Here is a 14,298-nt window from a genome sequence, read left to right on the forward strand (position 1 = left end):
CTGGATGTGCAGTGCAACTTGCTCCCCCTGGTGGTTCTTTTTAGGCTTTTAAGTAGACTGCAGGCCACCTTAAAAAAGGTTGTTAAATGAATATATTTTATATGGAAATGAAACACAACCTGAGCTGTAAACAATTCTGTGGTTAGGTGATGCCTCTGGTTCTGCACTTGTGTCAAAATGTTAAAATTGCACAGCTTCTAAAACAAATCAAGAAAAGTGAAATATAGGCTTGATAATTTATAACTATCTTCTAGCCTAGACAAAACCAGTCTAAAATAAGGTATGTGTGAGTTACTAAAAGCATTTTCATTAGCCACAGCTTCAGATTATAGTCACTAATACCCAACAAGGTTCATGAATAATAACTCCAGTGCATGAATTTAGGACCCCCTCAGAAGAGATCTGAACACAGAACATGGTTTGTTTCAAACATGTAACAAGCAGTAAGTCAGAAATAACCCAAGCGAGAGCGCATTCATGATTAAACCATGGTTTAAGACAAACTGTGTACAGATGAGGCCTACACAGATCAGGGTTATTATTTGCGCCAAAACTGCTATTCCACTTTACTAAGCAAAAGCCAACAATCCAAAATACAATAAAACAAAACTATTTAAAAATGGTTACAGTGGAGGGGGGACGGACCAAAGAGAAGATCTGTAAACAACAACAACACGTGACCAAGCTCAAGTTTCAATTCACACTTTAAAATGTGGGCAATGAGAGGACCAAATTCTCCTCTCAGAGCACTGTGATCGAAAAGTCCCTATTCCCTTTCAGCCATATGTCCGATTGCAAGGAGGGCCTCAGCAATACCCCAATTATGGGGATTGGATAAACTGGCTTGGTTTATCAAAGTTCAGTGAATTAGTTCAAAAATAGCCGAGCTACATCTAAAAGTAGTGTCCATAATTGTTGGGTGAACTAAACTTGAATTAAGTTCATGTTGAGGGTAGAACTTTGAATGATTTCTAGCTCATCTTTCTTTCTTTTCCATGTGTTTTCCTACTCTTGAGGAGCCATCTAGTAGGGGCATGAGAGCATTCCACTGCTCAACTGCCCTCACCATCACTGAGCCTAGGCCTATGCCAGGCCAATTTTAGGGAGGCCTGGGGCAAAAGAGAACAAGGCTGCTACATATTTAATGGTTATGACCATTATTATTGTTGTTGTTTAGTCGTTTAGTCATGCCTGACTCTTCGTGACCCCATGGACCAGAGCATGCCAGGCACTCCTGTCTTCCACTGCCTCCCGCAGTTTGGTCAGTCTCATGTTGGTAGCTTCGAGAACACTGTCCAACCATCTCGTCCTCTGTCGTCTCCTTCTCCCTGTGCTCTCAATCTTTCCCAACATTAGCGTCTTTTCCAGGGAGTCTGCTCTTCTTATGAGGTGGCCAAAGTATTGGAGCCTCAGCTTCAGGATATGCCCTTCCAGTGAGCACTCAGGGCTGATTTCCTTAAGAATGGATAGTTTTGATCTTCTTGCAGTCCATCGGACTCTCAAGAGTCTCCTCCTGCACCATAATTCAAAAGCATCAGTTCTTCGGCGATCACCCTTCTTTATCGTCCAGCTCTCACTTCCATGCATCACTACTGGGAAAACCATAGCTTTAACTAGACGGACCTTTGTCCATGGACAAAGACAACAGGCATAACCATTATATGACAAGCTAAACCTGCTGAAATTCCCTCTTCTACACAGTGATAAAAGATGCAGGAACCCTGTCCTCTTTTGCACTTTGCTGCCCTACAGCCATTTTGTAATTGTTTTTCTTTTCTTTTCTTTTTTTAAAAAACATTATTCCTTTAATTTACAAACTAATATGCTTCTTTGTATTCAAGCATGTTAAACATAACCCACTAATTGTTTTTGGTTGGCTTCTGAAACAAAAAGCATGGAGTCACACAAAATTGCTAGTAGAGTGAACGGAGATGATTAATCTCAAGAAATACATGCATTGTAATCCTATATACAGTACCAGAGCTGGGAAGCTGAGAAGCTCCCATCTCTCAGCAGCTGCAGCCAATAGGCAGAGATTATTCATTTAACAACATCTGGAGAGCCACAGGTTGCCTATCCCTGCTATATATGTTTACTCAGATGTAAGTTCCACTTGAGTTCAGTTGGACATGCTCCCCAGTAAATGTGCACCCCCCTTGAATTCAGAGGTCTAACACATACAGATAATTATTCTCGGTAATATGTTTATATCCCTGGAAAAGACCCTGATGCTGGGAAAGATGGAGGGCACAAAGAGAAGGGGACGACAGAGGATGAGATGGTTGGACAGTGTTCTCGAAGCTACAAACATGAGTTTGGCCAAACTGCGGGAGGCAGTGGAAGACAGGAGTGCCTGGCGTGCTATGGTCCATGGGGTCACGAAGTCGGACACGACTAAACGACTAAACAACAACAACAACAACAACAACAACAACATGTTTATATGTTGTTTGCTTGAAGGTACATTGAAAAGGGAGCAATTACAGCTATGTGGAGCAGGGTTTTTATCCTGCCTGGGGTAGTTATACATAAAGATGTATACTACCGGTATGGCTTGCATTAGGAGTGTAACGTTTTGAGCATTACATCTGTTTTCTGTGTTTCTGAAAAGGGTTCCTGCCAAAGTTTATATTCCCTTTCTTATTAATATGAATTTCAGATACTTTTTTACGTTATTTTGACAAGTTGTAAAAAATAATACGGAAAATCAGGTTGTGTAGTACAACCCTGCTTCTGCACTGCCATTTCTTTCTGGCCACATCGCTACATAATTTAAAACATCATTATTTTTTAAAAGGTAGAATTGAAGGTAGAAATAAAGTCCAGCGTAAATGGAATCCAGTCTATTTTCCTATGGCTTCTGGACGGTGTTCCAGAACTTCAAAAGTAGCCCCACCCCCGAAGGGCAGACAGGGCCAATCAATAGGATAATATCCAGAGAGTGGGGCTATAGCAACCTCCCAGACCAGCCTTGTGTGCTGGCAGTCCCACAGGGACTAAACTCTTCACTGAAGTCTTCAAACTCATGACTTTTGCTTTGAGAGATGTAGAGGTAATACACACTGATAGATCCTGGCCCAGCTTGGGATGATACTGTTTTGTCATATCCTGATGTCCTGGAACACCCTCCAGAAACCACTGGAGAAAGGAAGATTTATTCCCATGAATACCTGTTCTCTATATCTCCTGGGGGGCATTCCACCCATTCCCTGGGTTTCTGACACTATTTTTCTTAGGCTTCTGCCTTGCCCCATGTGTGGTGCAGGAGGGCAGTGATTGCTGGGATTGTTCCCTCCTGCCCTATTTTCACCACTGCTGCCTGTTTCTGTGCAGAAAACTGAAAAATTGCCATTCATTTGCCCTTTTCTTTTTTGATACAGCAGCCATTGCACTCGTGTGGCTTTGGGACAGAGGGGTTGCCTTTGCTTTTCCAGTCTGGTCCTGGGGGGCAGGGTAGCCCCTCCTGCTGAAGAGAATCTTCTTGAGTGGCCCTGGCTGCTATCCAGTGGGAAGGACTATTTCCAAAGGTCTGGAATGGAAGCGCAGAGTGCAGGAATTTACAGGGGGGAATTCTTTTTTCTTGAAGCTTATTTGCTCAAATTTGTATTATAGGTTTTTGTTTGTGGTCTAAAAAAGATCGAGAGAAGACAACAAACTTTAAGGTCTTCTTATGAAGGTCATTCAAATCAAGCAAAACAATTTTAAGGTGGGAACCTCTGAGATATGATTTAAGTTAAAAACAACAAAGTACTGAAGCTCTATTCCAGATTGCTGCTGTTTTCCATCCAGATTGGCTCTAACAGTATTTGGTCCTCTTCCAAAGCGAACTTTCCAGTCAACAGCTGATATTATTGAAAATGCATATTAAGAAAAAGGTTCTCAGGGAGGAAAAGTTACTTTAGATAAGCATCTATATTTAGCACAAGATCTGGTAAAAGTTGTAACAGTGACGTCTCAGTTTTACATTGCTGTTTTGTCAAATAATTAATTATTCATTTTGTGAAAGATGAGTATATTTCCTCCATGATAAATACATATTGAGCACATCATTCCTGGACTATTGCATAAAAGAAATATAGAGACTTTAGACATCCCAGTAATCTAGGCCCTACTTACCTAAGGAGAGTCACATATCATATAGTTATTTTGTCACAAGTGGGAAAACACCACCTTTTAGTCTATCTAGATCTGCATATTTGTTTTCCCAAATCAAACTTATTTATTTTCTTTTATTTATTCAAAATATTTCTATGCTACTTTTAATGGGGGAAATCCTCCCAAGATGGCGTGCAAGTAAAATGAAATACAATACAACTGCAAGCACTAAAATAAACCAGTGAAAGCATTAGCAGAACACAGGGGAAAGAGACTAAACCAAGTGGGTCTTCAGGGCTTTCCTGAACACCTGAAACAGAAATACATATATTGCTGAGAAAAGCATGCATACACCTCTTATTTATCAGACTGCAAAAGCAGTCTGTTTTCAGTTGACACCTGAAGCCCTACAATGCAAGAGACAAACACACCTCCAAGGTCATATCATTCCACAGCCAGAGCCCTACAGTTTGTGTCCCCTCACTCCAAATCCTGGCAGGGAATGCAGACAGATTGCTGCCCATCTTAAAGACAGAGTTGACTGGTATTGGATGAGGCATTCCTTCTGCAGATATTTGGGCCCCAAGCTGTGTGGCAAGGTGAACGTATTGAAAAAGTGCAGTGTTCCCAATAGTATGGAAAGTCAGCTGCAATTTTGCTTATACTAGCTTTCAACGGTGATTTATTGGTGCTATTAGCCACCTGTCTGAAGTATGTGACAAAATATTTGGTGAATTTAGTGCAGTGTCACTAGGTGGCAGTGACAACATAGTTTAGTAAAAGGATTATAACTTTGAAAGAAATTTGCTGGTTTTCTGAGGATTCTTAGCTACTGTTTTCTCCCACCTCCAAATTAGGTTGCCAGTTTATTTCTTGGCAGGGCCCCGTGTCATAAACAGATGCACAATAGGCAAAAAAAATCAACAGGTGGAGTTTCTTTCATCACCACTTGTCCAAGTCTGAAAGAAAAGTTCAGTTGTTGAAACCTACAGTGTAGCTTTTAAAGGCCAAAAGACCTGGCTGGGGCGGGGGGGGGGGGAGTGGTGGCAATCTTTTGACCAAAATGGGGTAAATGTGAAAGGTATTTTAAAGTTTTTTATGGCACATATTCTGTTTTGCTAAGGAGGTTACATTTCCAATCAGAGCTTTTATACAAGTACTATATAATTAACATGAACATAAATGCAGGTTAGTTCAGTTGCTAATCACCATATTATGTTTTTGGTTTTGTTGTTGTTAATATGGGTGTTGTTTTCTTCTTTGTTTCTTTTCCCACAGAGCGACACAAAGTAATTTACATTAAAACATTTTAAACATTGTGTCTATTGCAAGAGCATTGTGTCTAGCAACTTGCTACACTTTTACCCAAGAATAGACTCAAAAACCATCTCAAAGTTTTAACAGTGATAAGCATTTCATATTATTTCCTTCCCTTTGTAAATATAACTTTGCATTTTCAATATCTCTAGTTAGTTTTTCAATGCCCTGGAATTGGGTGAGTTGTACTGCTTTTTTAACAAAATCTTCTTTAAAGAAAAAAAATTATCTGCTTTTCTCTAAGGCTCCCACAGCTCATTCTCAAATGTTTCAGTGGGATGCAGAAGCTGCTTCTCCACAGTTGCTTTCCTGATGAAAAGAATATCCTGGAAATTGTAATCACAGTTTCTCATTTAGATAATTAATCATTCTTGCAAGGGTGCTACAAGTTTAATATCGGTGAAAGATGCTCAGGATCTTTTAATAGTCAAAGTACTGAAAACTTAATTTTAGGTCGCTGTTTACCAATCAGGAATTATATTAGCTAGCTAGGCCAATTTGGATAATATTAGATAGATCTGAAAATGTTGGCTGATGATACAAAAGCAAGTAAACTCCACTGGCTATTATATTACTCGATATGTCTCTCTGCTTTAGACTTAACCATTTCACACCCACAGACTTCTTGGTTCAGATGCAATGCCAGCACAGATGTCCTTCACTCCCCTTTTATTCAACCTACTGTCTCTAGAACTAATCTTAGAAGCAGTTAAGGTCCAACTAAATGCAACCTCTGTTGTTGAAGCTCTGGTGCCTTTTTCTTTCTCAAAAACCATCCCCTATTTAGGGGAAGATTGGACAGGAGCATTCCTTGCCTTAGCCACTCTAGCCTCTGACCCTGCCCAACTCTGGCATGAAGCCCCCCAAAAGAAATGCAGCCTCCCAAAAGAGATGCAGCCCTTGGGTTGAAAGAAGTTCCTTAGCCCTGTTTGTTAAAACTGAAACAGGGAATGCCTGCATGTGTTTTAACCGATGGTTTTATTATCATTGTTTGGGAACACCAGCCAACAAGCTCCCTTGAAGCAGTCTTAAAAATCAAAGAACTAAATAAGATAATCAGCTTTTTCAGGAGTAAGGGGCTGGTGGTCCATACACACCCAAACCATCGCTTTCATACATATCCAACAGAAGATAGATGCCTACAGTGAAGTTCTGGGATTTAAAATTAATTATGTTGCACCAGTGAATATTCTCTCTTAACTCAAATAACTTATTTAAAGCAGCTGTTCAATTATTCATGGCTAACCTCCCATGGGAAACGTTTGGGACTCAAAATCACTGCAAAATATAGCAGAACCTGTTAAAATGGATGGATGGCATTAGGAAAGACATGGAATTGTGGCATTCTCTGAATTGGTCATGGATTTTAAAAAGGATTATGGCAGTTGAATAATAGTCCTTTTTGAACTGTTATGTCTGTTTCAGGCTCATCCTATTGATACACACCCAAAAATGTTCAAATTATATTTGACCATTTGTTTTGTACTGCCTAAAAAATACCAAGATTTGTCTTGCCTTGTCTTAGATATTATTGGGACACCACCCGTCTTTAAATGATACTGTGCAGTTTAAAAAATCTCCAGATCGAAAGTCTCCAGACAACAAATGGTTTGTTGGTAGGAGGACATGCTGTGGCGAATCTTTTGCTCATGTGCTACCCCTTCCCATTCCCTCATCTGCATGCAAAAATAGGAAAATTTGAAGCATTGATTTGCAGTCTGAAACAAATAGATTCAAATTTTGTCTGAAGGCAAACCCTGTTTAAACTCTGTTTAATTAATGGAGAAGCCAGATTTTTATGTGCCAAATGGTGGTTTGATTCTGTTTTGATGCTTGAAACTCGCTTTTTCTCCAAATCTAAATAAGGACAACACCAATAAAAAGAATGTGTGTGGTGCCAGCTTTATTCTTCTATATTAAATTACAACAAAATATAGGGTAGGATTCACCTAATGAGTCCCCAAGGCCTCCCCCACGGTTAACTCTGGAGGGTTAGGAGAATCCCCAGAACAGCACATGGTGGTAGCAGAGTGAGGATTGTTCGATCTGGCAAGCTACAATGCTTGTGCTCATGTTAAGCAGAGTGTGGCACTGAATTCCATCTCTAGTTCTCTCTGAACCATAATTTCTGTGTATTCCAGTAGCCTTTTCAGCCTTCTGTATTTCTGCAGTGATATAAAATTGTCTGACAGTGTGGCTACATCCCTCTTTTTCAACAATGGGAGAGAGAGTCCACTGGAAAACGTTGATTACAATTTTTATTGATTTATTTAAAAATCATTTCTAGAATCAGAATAAGGAATAAAGGACAATTTGATTTTACAGAAGGGGCACCCCTCACCTGTTCCCATGTGCAGTGAAAGGAATTGATTGTGCTCATGATAAAAATGTCACCACATCCCATAACTTTTTCTTGGTTACGTGTTCTCATAAACAGTATGCAGGATTGCACAGTCGATGAGATAAAAACCTTCCTCTGTAGTACAAGTCATTGGGTAGGAAATTTACTGCTGCTTGTTTTAGATTATTCTTGGATTTATATACCTTTCTGGAGTTTTGGAAGCTGACAACAACTCTTTTGCTTGGGCTCTGTTCCATTTAGTGTAACAAGTTGAAGAGTATTTTTACAATGTTTTCTCAGTTGTGTTTTTTCTTCATTCCGCCCAACTTAACTACTAGAAACTATAAAAAACAGAGATATTGACCTAGTGAAATAAATACACAAGAGATTTTTTTTTGTATTTCTTTTGAAAGGTTTTATGAATAGAATGCTTAGAATACCAATTGTACGAGCTATATATAAAAAATAAAACAGCACTGGGATGCCAGAGATGTAAGAAACCTTTGGGACACCTCCGTACCCAGCAGCTTTAGCAGTTTCAAGTGCTTACTCATTCCTGCCACAATTGTTACAGTGCCCAGTTTTGAAGCCAGATGGTCCATATTTCCTGTGGCAGAGCTCTTGGCAATGGTAATGGCTGTTGCAGCCAATGCTGCCTAGAGCTCTCAGCTTTTTATTGTGTATTGCTGCTGCCTCCTTCTATGGGTATGGCCAGGCTCTTTGAATGCATGAATGCTGGATGCCTTCAGACATGAGGTAAACATTTCCAAAGGGATTTGAGTGATACAAGAAAGAATCCTGCTTTAGTAAATGGGAATCATCTGTGTGCTTCATGGAAATCAGATTTACAGCATAATCATCATAAGAATGTGCTAAAAACTTTTTATAAAGACGTAATATGAGGAGAAAGGGGGGAAATGAGTTACACGTAACATGAAGTGAAGTGGCCACGCAGCACCTCTTGACAGTGGTTGTTGACATATCAGTTGGCCATCATTGTGTTATAGCCAACAAAGTTCCAATGTGAGTAGACCTGTTGAATTTAATGGATATGACTAGTTTCAATAGGTCTGTTCTGGGGGATTTATTTTACAAATTAATAAATCACTTCACAAACTGAAACCTTTAAGTGTTCATGCGGAAGTCCTGAATGAGTGGGTCTTTCTCTGAAGAAGATAGCTCACACACACACACACACACACAGACACACAAAGCAGTTTAATCACTTGAAGTTTATGAGGAAGTGATCTGCAAGGGAAACTCAGGGCTCAGACCAGATTCTGCTGCCAGCCAGGCCACATGCAACTAATTACTCACCTCAGCTTAGCCTTCTCATTTACAAATCACTGCTTGTTTGCCCTCTCTTTTATTTTTACTGTATTTATTGCACACTTATACCCCACTGTTTCTGTGAAGACATCAGAGTAGGGTTCCAAGCAGTTTGCCTGGCCAAGCCTGCTTAGCTTGAACAATAGAATCATTATTGTATGCCTATGTTCATTTTCTAGGCTTTAGTGCATTGAGTTTTAAGAAGAGCAATTAAGGAAAGATGAAAAAATACAATATCAGCAAAACTGTGTTACTTCATCTTCTGAGTCTGCTGGAAAAAACCAAACCCAAATACAGTATGTTGATCCTAAGAGGAGTTAAAAACCGTAGGGGCATACTCCAGTAAATATAGATTCTGGCAGTTTCTCAAAATAAACATTGGAGAGATTTATAACACAGATCGCTCCAGTGTAATCTCATTCCCAGATAACAGTGTATTATGCTTTCTGTAGCAGCAGAAACAATGAGGGTTACACAGGATTAGTTCTCTCAAACTATAGATTAAGTGGAAAGCCTGTGTCTCTCCATTTCAGACTGCAGGAGGGGGGTTTGACTGATGAAAGCATAAAAATAATAATTTTTACACTCAGATAAATGTCATGTCGGGGAGACTAGACAGGTATGGCTAGGACATTTATGCATTTTTCTATGTGAGATGGGAATTGTGAATGTCTTCCCAATCTGGTGTGGTACAGTCCAGATGCATATTTACCATTTCATTGCTATTTTTGATAATTGCGCTCTCTCTCTCTCTCTCTCTCTCTCTCTCTCTCTCTCACACACACACACACACACACACACACACACACAATCCATTTCAGTAATTTATTAACAAGAAAGTTATCAAACTCTACAGAAAGGACCAGCCCAAAGGATTTTGTTAGTGTCTAACTAAGACCTGTTAATTTTCTATTTTATCATATATAGTCGTACCTTGGTTTTGAACAACTTAGTTCTCAAATGTTTTAGCTCCCAAACACCGCATACACAGAAGTGACTGTTCCGGGTTGCAAACTATTTTTGGAAGCCAAATGTCCGACAGGTTTTCTGCAGCTTCCGATTGGCTGCAGGAGCTTACGTCAGGCAATCAGAAGCCACGCTTTGGTTTCCAAATGGTTTCCAAATGGTTTCGAAGGGGCTTCCGGAACGGATTCTATTTGACTTCTAAGGTACGACTGTACCAACTTATATATAACAGAAACTACTGTACTCTTGTTTAAACTAGAATGATTTACCTTTGTGTATAGATATCTATTCCTCTATGCTACAATATAATAATTCTACCCCCCTTTCATTGCAGTTGTTATAGAAAACCATTTGCTGTGCAGCAGTTATAACATATTTTACTTATTTCTCTGGAAGCTGGATCCTTAAGCTGATGAAAACCTGGAGCACTTGGAGTTTAAGCTGTTTTATCCCATTGAAATCAGTGGTTATACACTGGCTCCCTTCCAAGTCCTCTTTTGTAGCAACTGGATTTGAACCAACTGCTGAGACTATTTCATTCCCTACAGATATTGCCATTTCAAATATACCCTGCTCCTCCTCGTGAAATAGTTGAAGGCCAAGAGGTTTAAATTTTTGTTTGCATTTTGATCTGAGGAAGGCACTGTGCACATTCCACAAGGAGAAGTAATGTCTAGGATTTATTAAACCATTCAGTGAAGCTGACCAATGGTATTGAGCAAGAGAGGGAAATGCATATAGAAATGTTACCAAATCCAGCTTGCATGCTGTTAGCAGAGGTGCATGTTCCTGGCAGCCACTGGGAATTCTGCCCGAGTCTGATGCAAGTGTATAATGGTGCCAGTGAAACTCCCACAGTCCAACATTCCACCCTGCTTGTGGCTTTGCTTCCTTTGTGCTGAAGTGCTGGCTTCTGTTGCAGTCTGAAGTTTTGGCTTTTAAGTGTGTAAACATTCCCAATTTCAGACTTCTCTGGCAATTAGTGTGCCTTGGTTCAGCTTTCTGGTTGGTGTGGAACAGTCTCTTTCAACATGGCGGCGGCCCCCAGATGCTGCTGGATTTCAATTCCTATCTTTCCCAGCCAGTATAAGCAGTGGTTAGGGATGTTGGGAGTTGTAGTCCATAATATCTGGAAGGTACCAGGTCAGGGAAGACTCCTGCAGAACTTACCTTAACCACAGTGTTAAGCATTAAGGTGACATTATGAATGCGTTCTTGAACATCAAGCATGTTTAGATGTAATAGTTCTTCTGTCTGGTGATTAAGTTATTATTACCAAAGTAAACCACACATTGAAATTTCTCTTTCCTCCTTATTTCATAACATTTCTTTTCATAGATGAAAATCAACATGAGTGCTTAAATATGGGATTCCATGTGCCCAGCAATAAATTTGTACACCTCCCTCTTATCATCTGCCCTGATGGAATCGCATAACTTATTTTTAAAAGCAGTTGTGGGGGCAGAGAAGAGCTGTTGAACTGGGTCTTAAAAACTGTGTGCAAGTGGGCACACAGATGACATGCGTGTGTTCCATACTCTGCATAATCTTATCCTCTACTTTTCAGAAAATGCAGGGACATACTTTCCAGAAGTAAAACGCAATCCAGGAAAATACATACAGTGTTGTCCTGATTCTGTCAAAAAGTGGCTGAGAAGACTCAAGGACAGTGGAAAGATTCTGCTATTGATTACCAGTTCTCACAGTGACTACTGCAGGCTCTTATGTGAACACACCTTAGGGTAAGTAGAATGCTTCCATCATTTGTTGTTTTCATTTAGACTTTATCTTGCAGTTGGCAGGAAAAAAAGGAATGAAAAAAGTAAGAAATGGGTGTCTGATGATTTAATGCTGAGTACATTTGTATCTTAAATTGTGACCAAAAATCATAGGGGGCCAGTTCACCCATTGCATTCTTAATGACGGCCAAACTTATTGAGATGCAGGCGATAGAGGAGCAACCTCCCACTAACTGTTTTTTATTTTATTTGCTGAAATGCAGCCATAAGTGCTGTGGAGTAGAGATATTTCACCCATGCCCCATGGACCATGGTATGTTGTTGTTGTTCAAAATCTGGTGTTTTTCTTCATACAGAGGAAAATATACAGATACACAAACCCTTCCACATACATTTGTTTTAGCCAATTTCTAGTGTCTGACAGATGCAGTTTGGGGTGAGCTGGGGGACTTCTTAGCTTCTCTTGGATTCCTTTTCCCTTGGATTCCTTTTCCTTCCTGACTATCAAAAGCAGCCAGTTCTGGATGATCAATCTGGATCTCCATGGTGCTTGGTGCCATACTGAGGGAAGGTGTGGTTCCAACTACCCCTTATAAAGAAACTAATCTGGATCCAGCATATTTGAATAATTACTGTCCAGTGTCAAAAGTAGCCATTCTTGGGAAGGGTGCTGGAGCAGGAAATGGTGTTCCAGCTCCAGGCAGTTTTGGATAGCACTGATTATTTGGAGCCAGTCCAATCCAAACGTCAGCTTGCTTTTGAGATTGAAATTGCCATAGCCATCCTGGCGAACCACCTTCTCCAGGAAAGGACACAGGAGTGCAGTCCTGTTGATTATTTTGGACATTCCAGTGGCTTTTGATACCTTCAGCAATTCGTGTATTTCATTTATAAATAACATATGCAAGTAAACACAATTTAATCCAATGAGTTGTACATTGAGTAGGGGGCAGAAGATTGCAGCCTAGGTGAAGAACAGCATGTGAAATCTAGATGTGTTGAACTGGTTTGCTAGCTTCCATTGCAACTTCCAATTAAATTCATGGGTAGATTCAACTGGAAAATATTAAACTGGAAAGGTGAAGGGCGGGGGAAAGTCAGCATTTTCCCTGCTTCTCCTTTTAATACAGTAAATGGATTCACATAGAACTTACTTCTTTTCTCCTTTAGCTTTGAATTTTTGCACTCAGAACACTGTATTCCTTAAATCATTTCCAGATGCTTCCTTTCTTCAGTCCTCTGCAGACATTCATTGTGCATAAACTGTGGGAATGAACAGGGTCATGGTGTCAGATATCGTCCTGACCTATGTGCATACTAATTATCTGATTATGAGTTTTATATATCATAAGAATATTGTGCTATATTGTGCTATATTGCTGACCATGAACAAATCTAGAAAATAGAACAGACACCAAGTTTAACCTCAGGACAAGGACATTTCTGCACTTTTTGCAGTTAGTTTAGACATACTTTCCCTTAGCCAACAAACACATCTCTCTGTTTTAAACCGCATTTCCAATGTTGTTGGAATGAAAGTCTAATTTGTTGACCCTTGTACAGAATATTTTGCATATCTCTGTTAAGAATATAGCCCTGTAAAGCTTTTTTTTCTGTCAATGTTTCTTCATTAATAATAGGACCTAAGCAATAATAGGACTCCACACTGGAGTTTAGCTGTTGAATGCAATCCATAAAATCTAAGAGAGAGATGTATGCTCAATTTAAAGAAAGCGCTTAACTCCCATTGATTTCAGTGTGGGATTTAAGTGAGTATAATTCTCCCTGGATTGTGCCCAAGGTATATAATTGCTACCCTTTGCTTATATCTCATATTATTAAAATGTATTGTCAATTATTTGCCTACTTCAGCACTCAACATTTTTCAGATTTGATTACCTGACTAAAAGTATTATATATCATAAGCATTTCAAATATGGAGTTAATTTTAGGGATTAAATTATTTATTTTTAGTCAGGATAAAAACTTTAGTCATTTCTGATGCTTGTAAAACTCATTTGTCTGCTTGTTCTTATATTACCTTCACATCTGATTAGCAATCAAAACTCATGAGGATTTTTTTCAGGAGTATGGCAAACATGATCTAGTGTTGCAGTAAAGGTGTCTTTCATAAATTTCTTATGTAAATGATATTCTCATGCATATAGAAAACAGAAATTATTCCTAAACAAATATTTATGCAACCCTAACAACAACAACAAAAACCCACCCCTAATTCAATTAGTTGAGCTTCTTTATACTAGGGCAAATATCTATTTAATGCCTTAAAATGCATTTCGATTGTTTTGTTTTTTATCATTGTCATAGGAATGAATTTGAAGACCTTTTTGACATTGTAATCACAAACGCCCTGAAACCAGGTTTCTTCTCTCAGCCACCAGATCAAAGACCTTTCCGAACACTTGGTAAGCTTGAATAATATTTAAACATTTAAGCCGCTTTAGTAAACAAGAGCACATTGAGCAGATTGCAAATAACATATGGTAGTAT

General features: G+C 39.3%; 1 protein-coding gene across 3 annotated transcripts in view; it reads left to right on the forward strand.

Moving 5' to 3' along the window:
• NT5DC1 (5'-nucleotidase domain containing 1) overlaps nt 1–14,298 on the forward strand; it is a 95,888-nt gene that overhangs the window by 50,333 nt on the left and 31,257 nt on the right. For all 3 annotated transcript variants that reach the window (XM_035109120.2, XM_060272642.1, XM_035109121.2), the window contains exons 7-8: nt 11,616–11,790; nt 14,116–14,213. In XM_035109120.2, the coding sequence (XP_034965011.1) occupies nt 11,616–11,790; nt 14,116–14,213 (273 nt within the window). The remainder of the gene's footprint in view (nt 1–11,615; nt 11,791–14,115; nt 14,214–14,298) is intronic.

The sequence above is a fragment of the Zootoca vivipara genome, chromosome 3 (assembly GCF_963506605.1).
Source record: "Zootoca vivipara chromosome 3, rZooViv1.1, whole genome shotgun sequence".
NCBI lineage: Eukaryota > Metazoa > Chordata > Lepidosauria > Squamata > Lacertidae > Zootoca > Zootoca vivipara.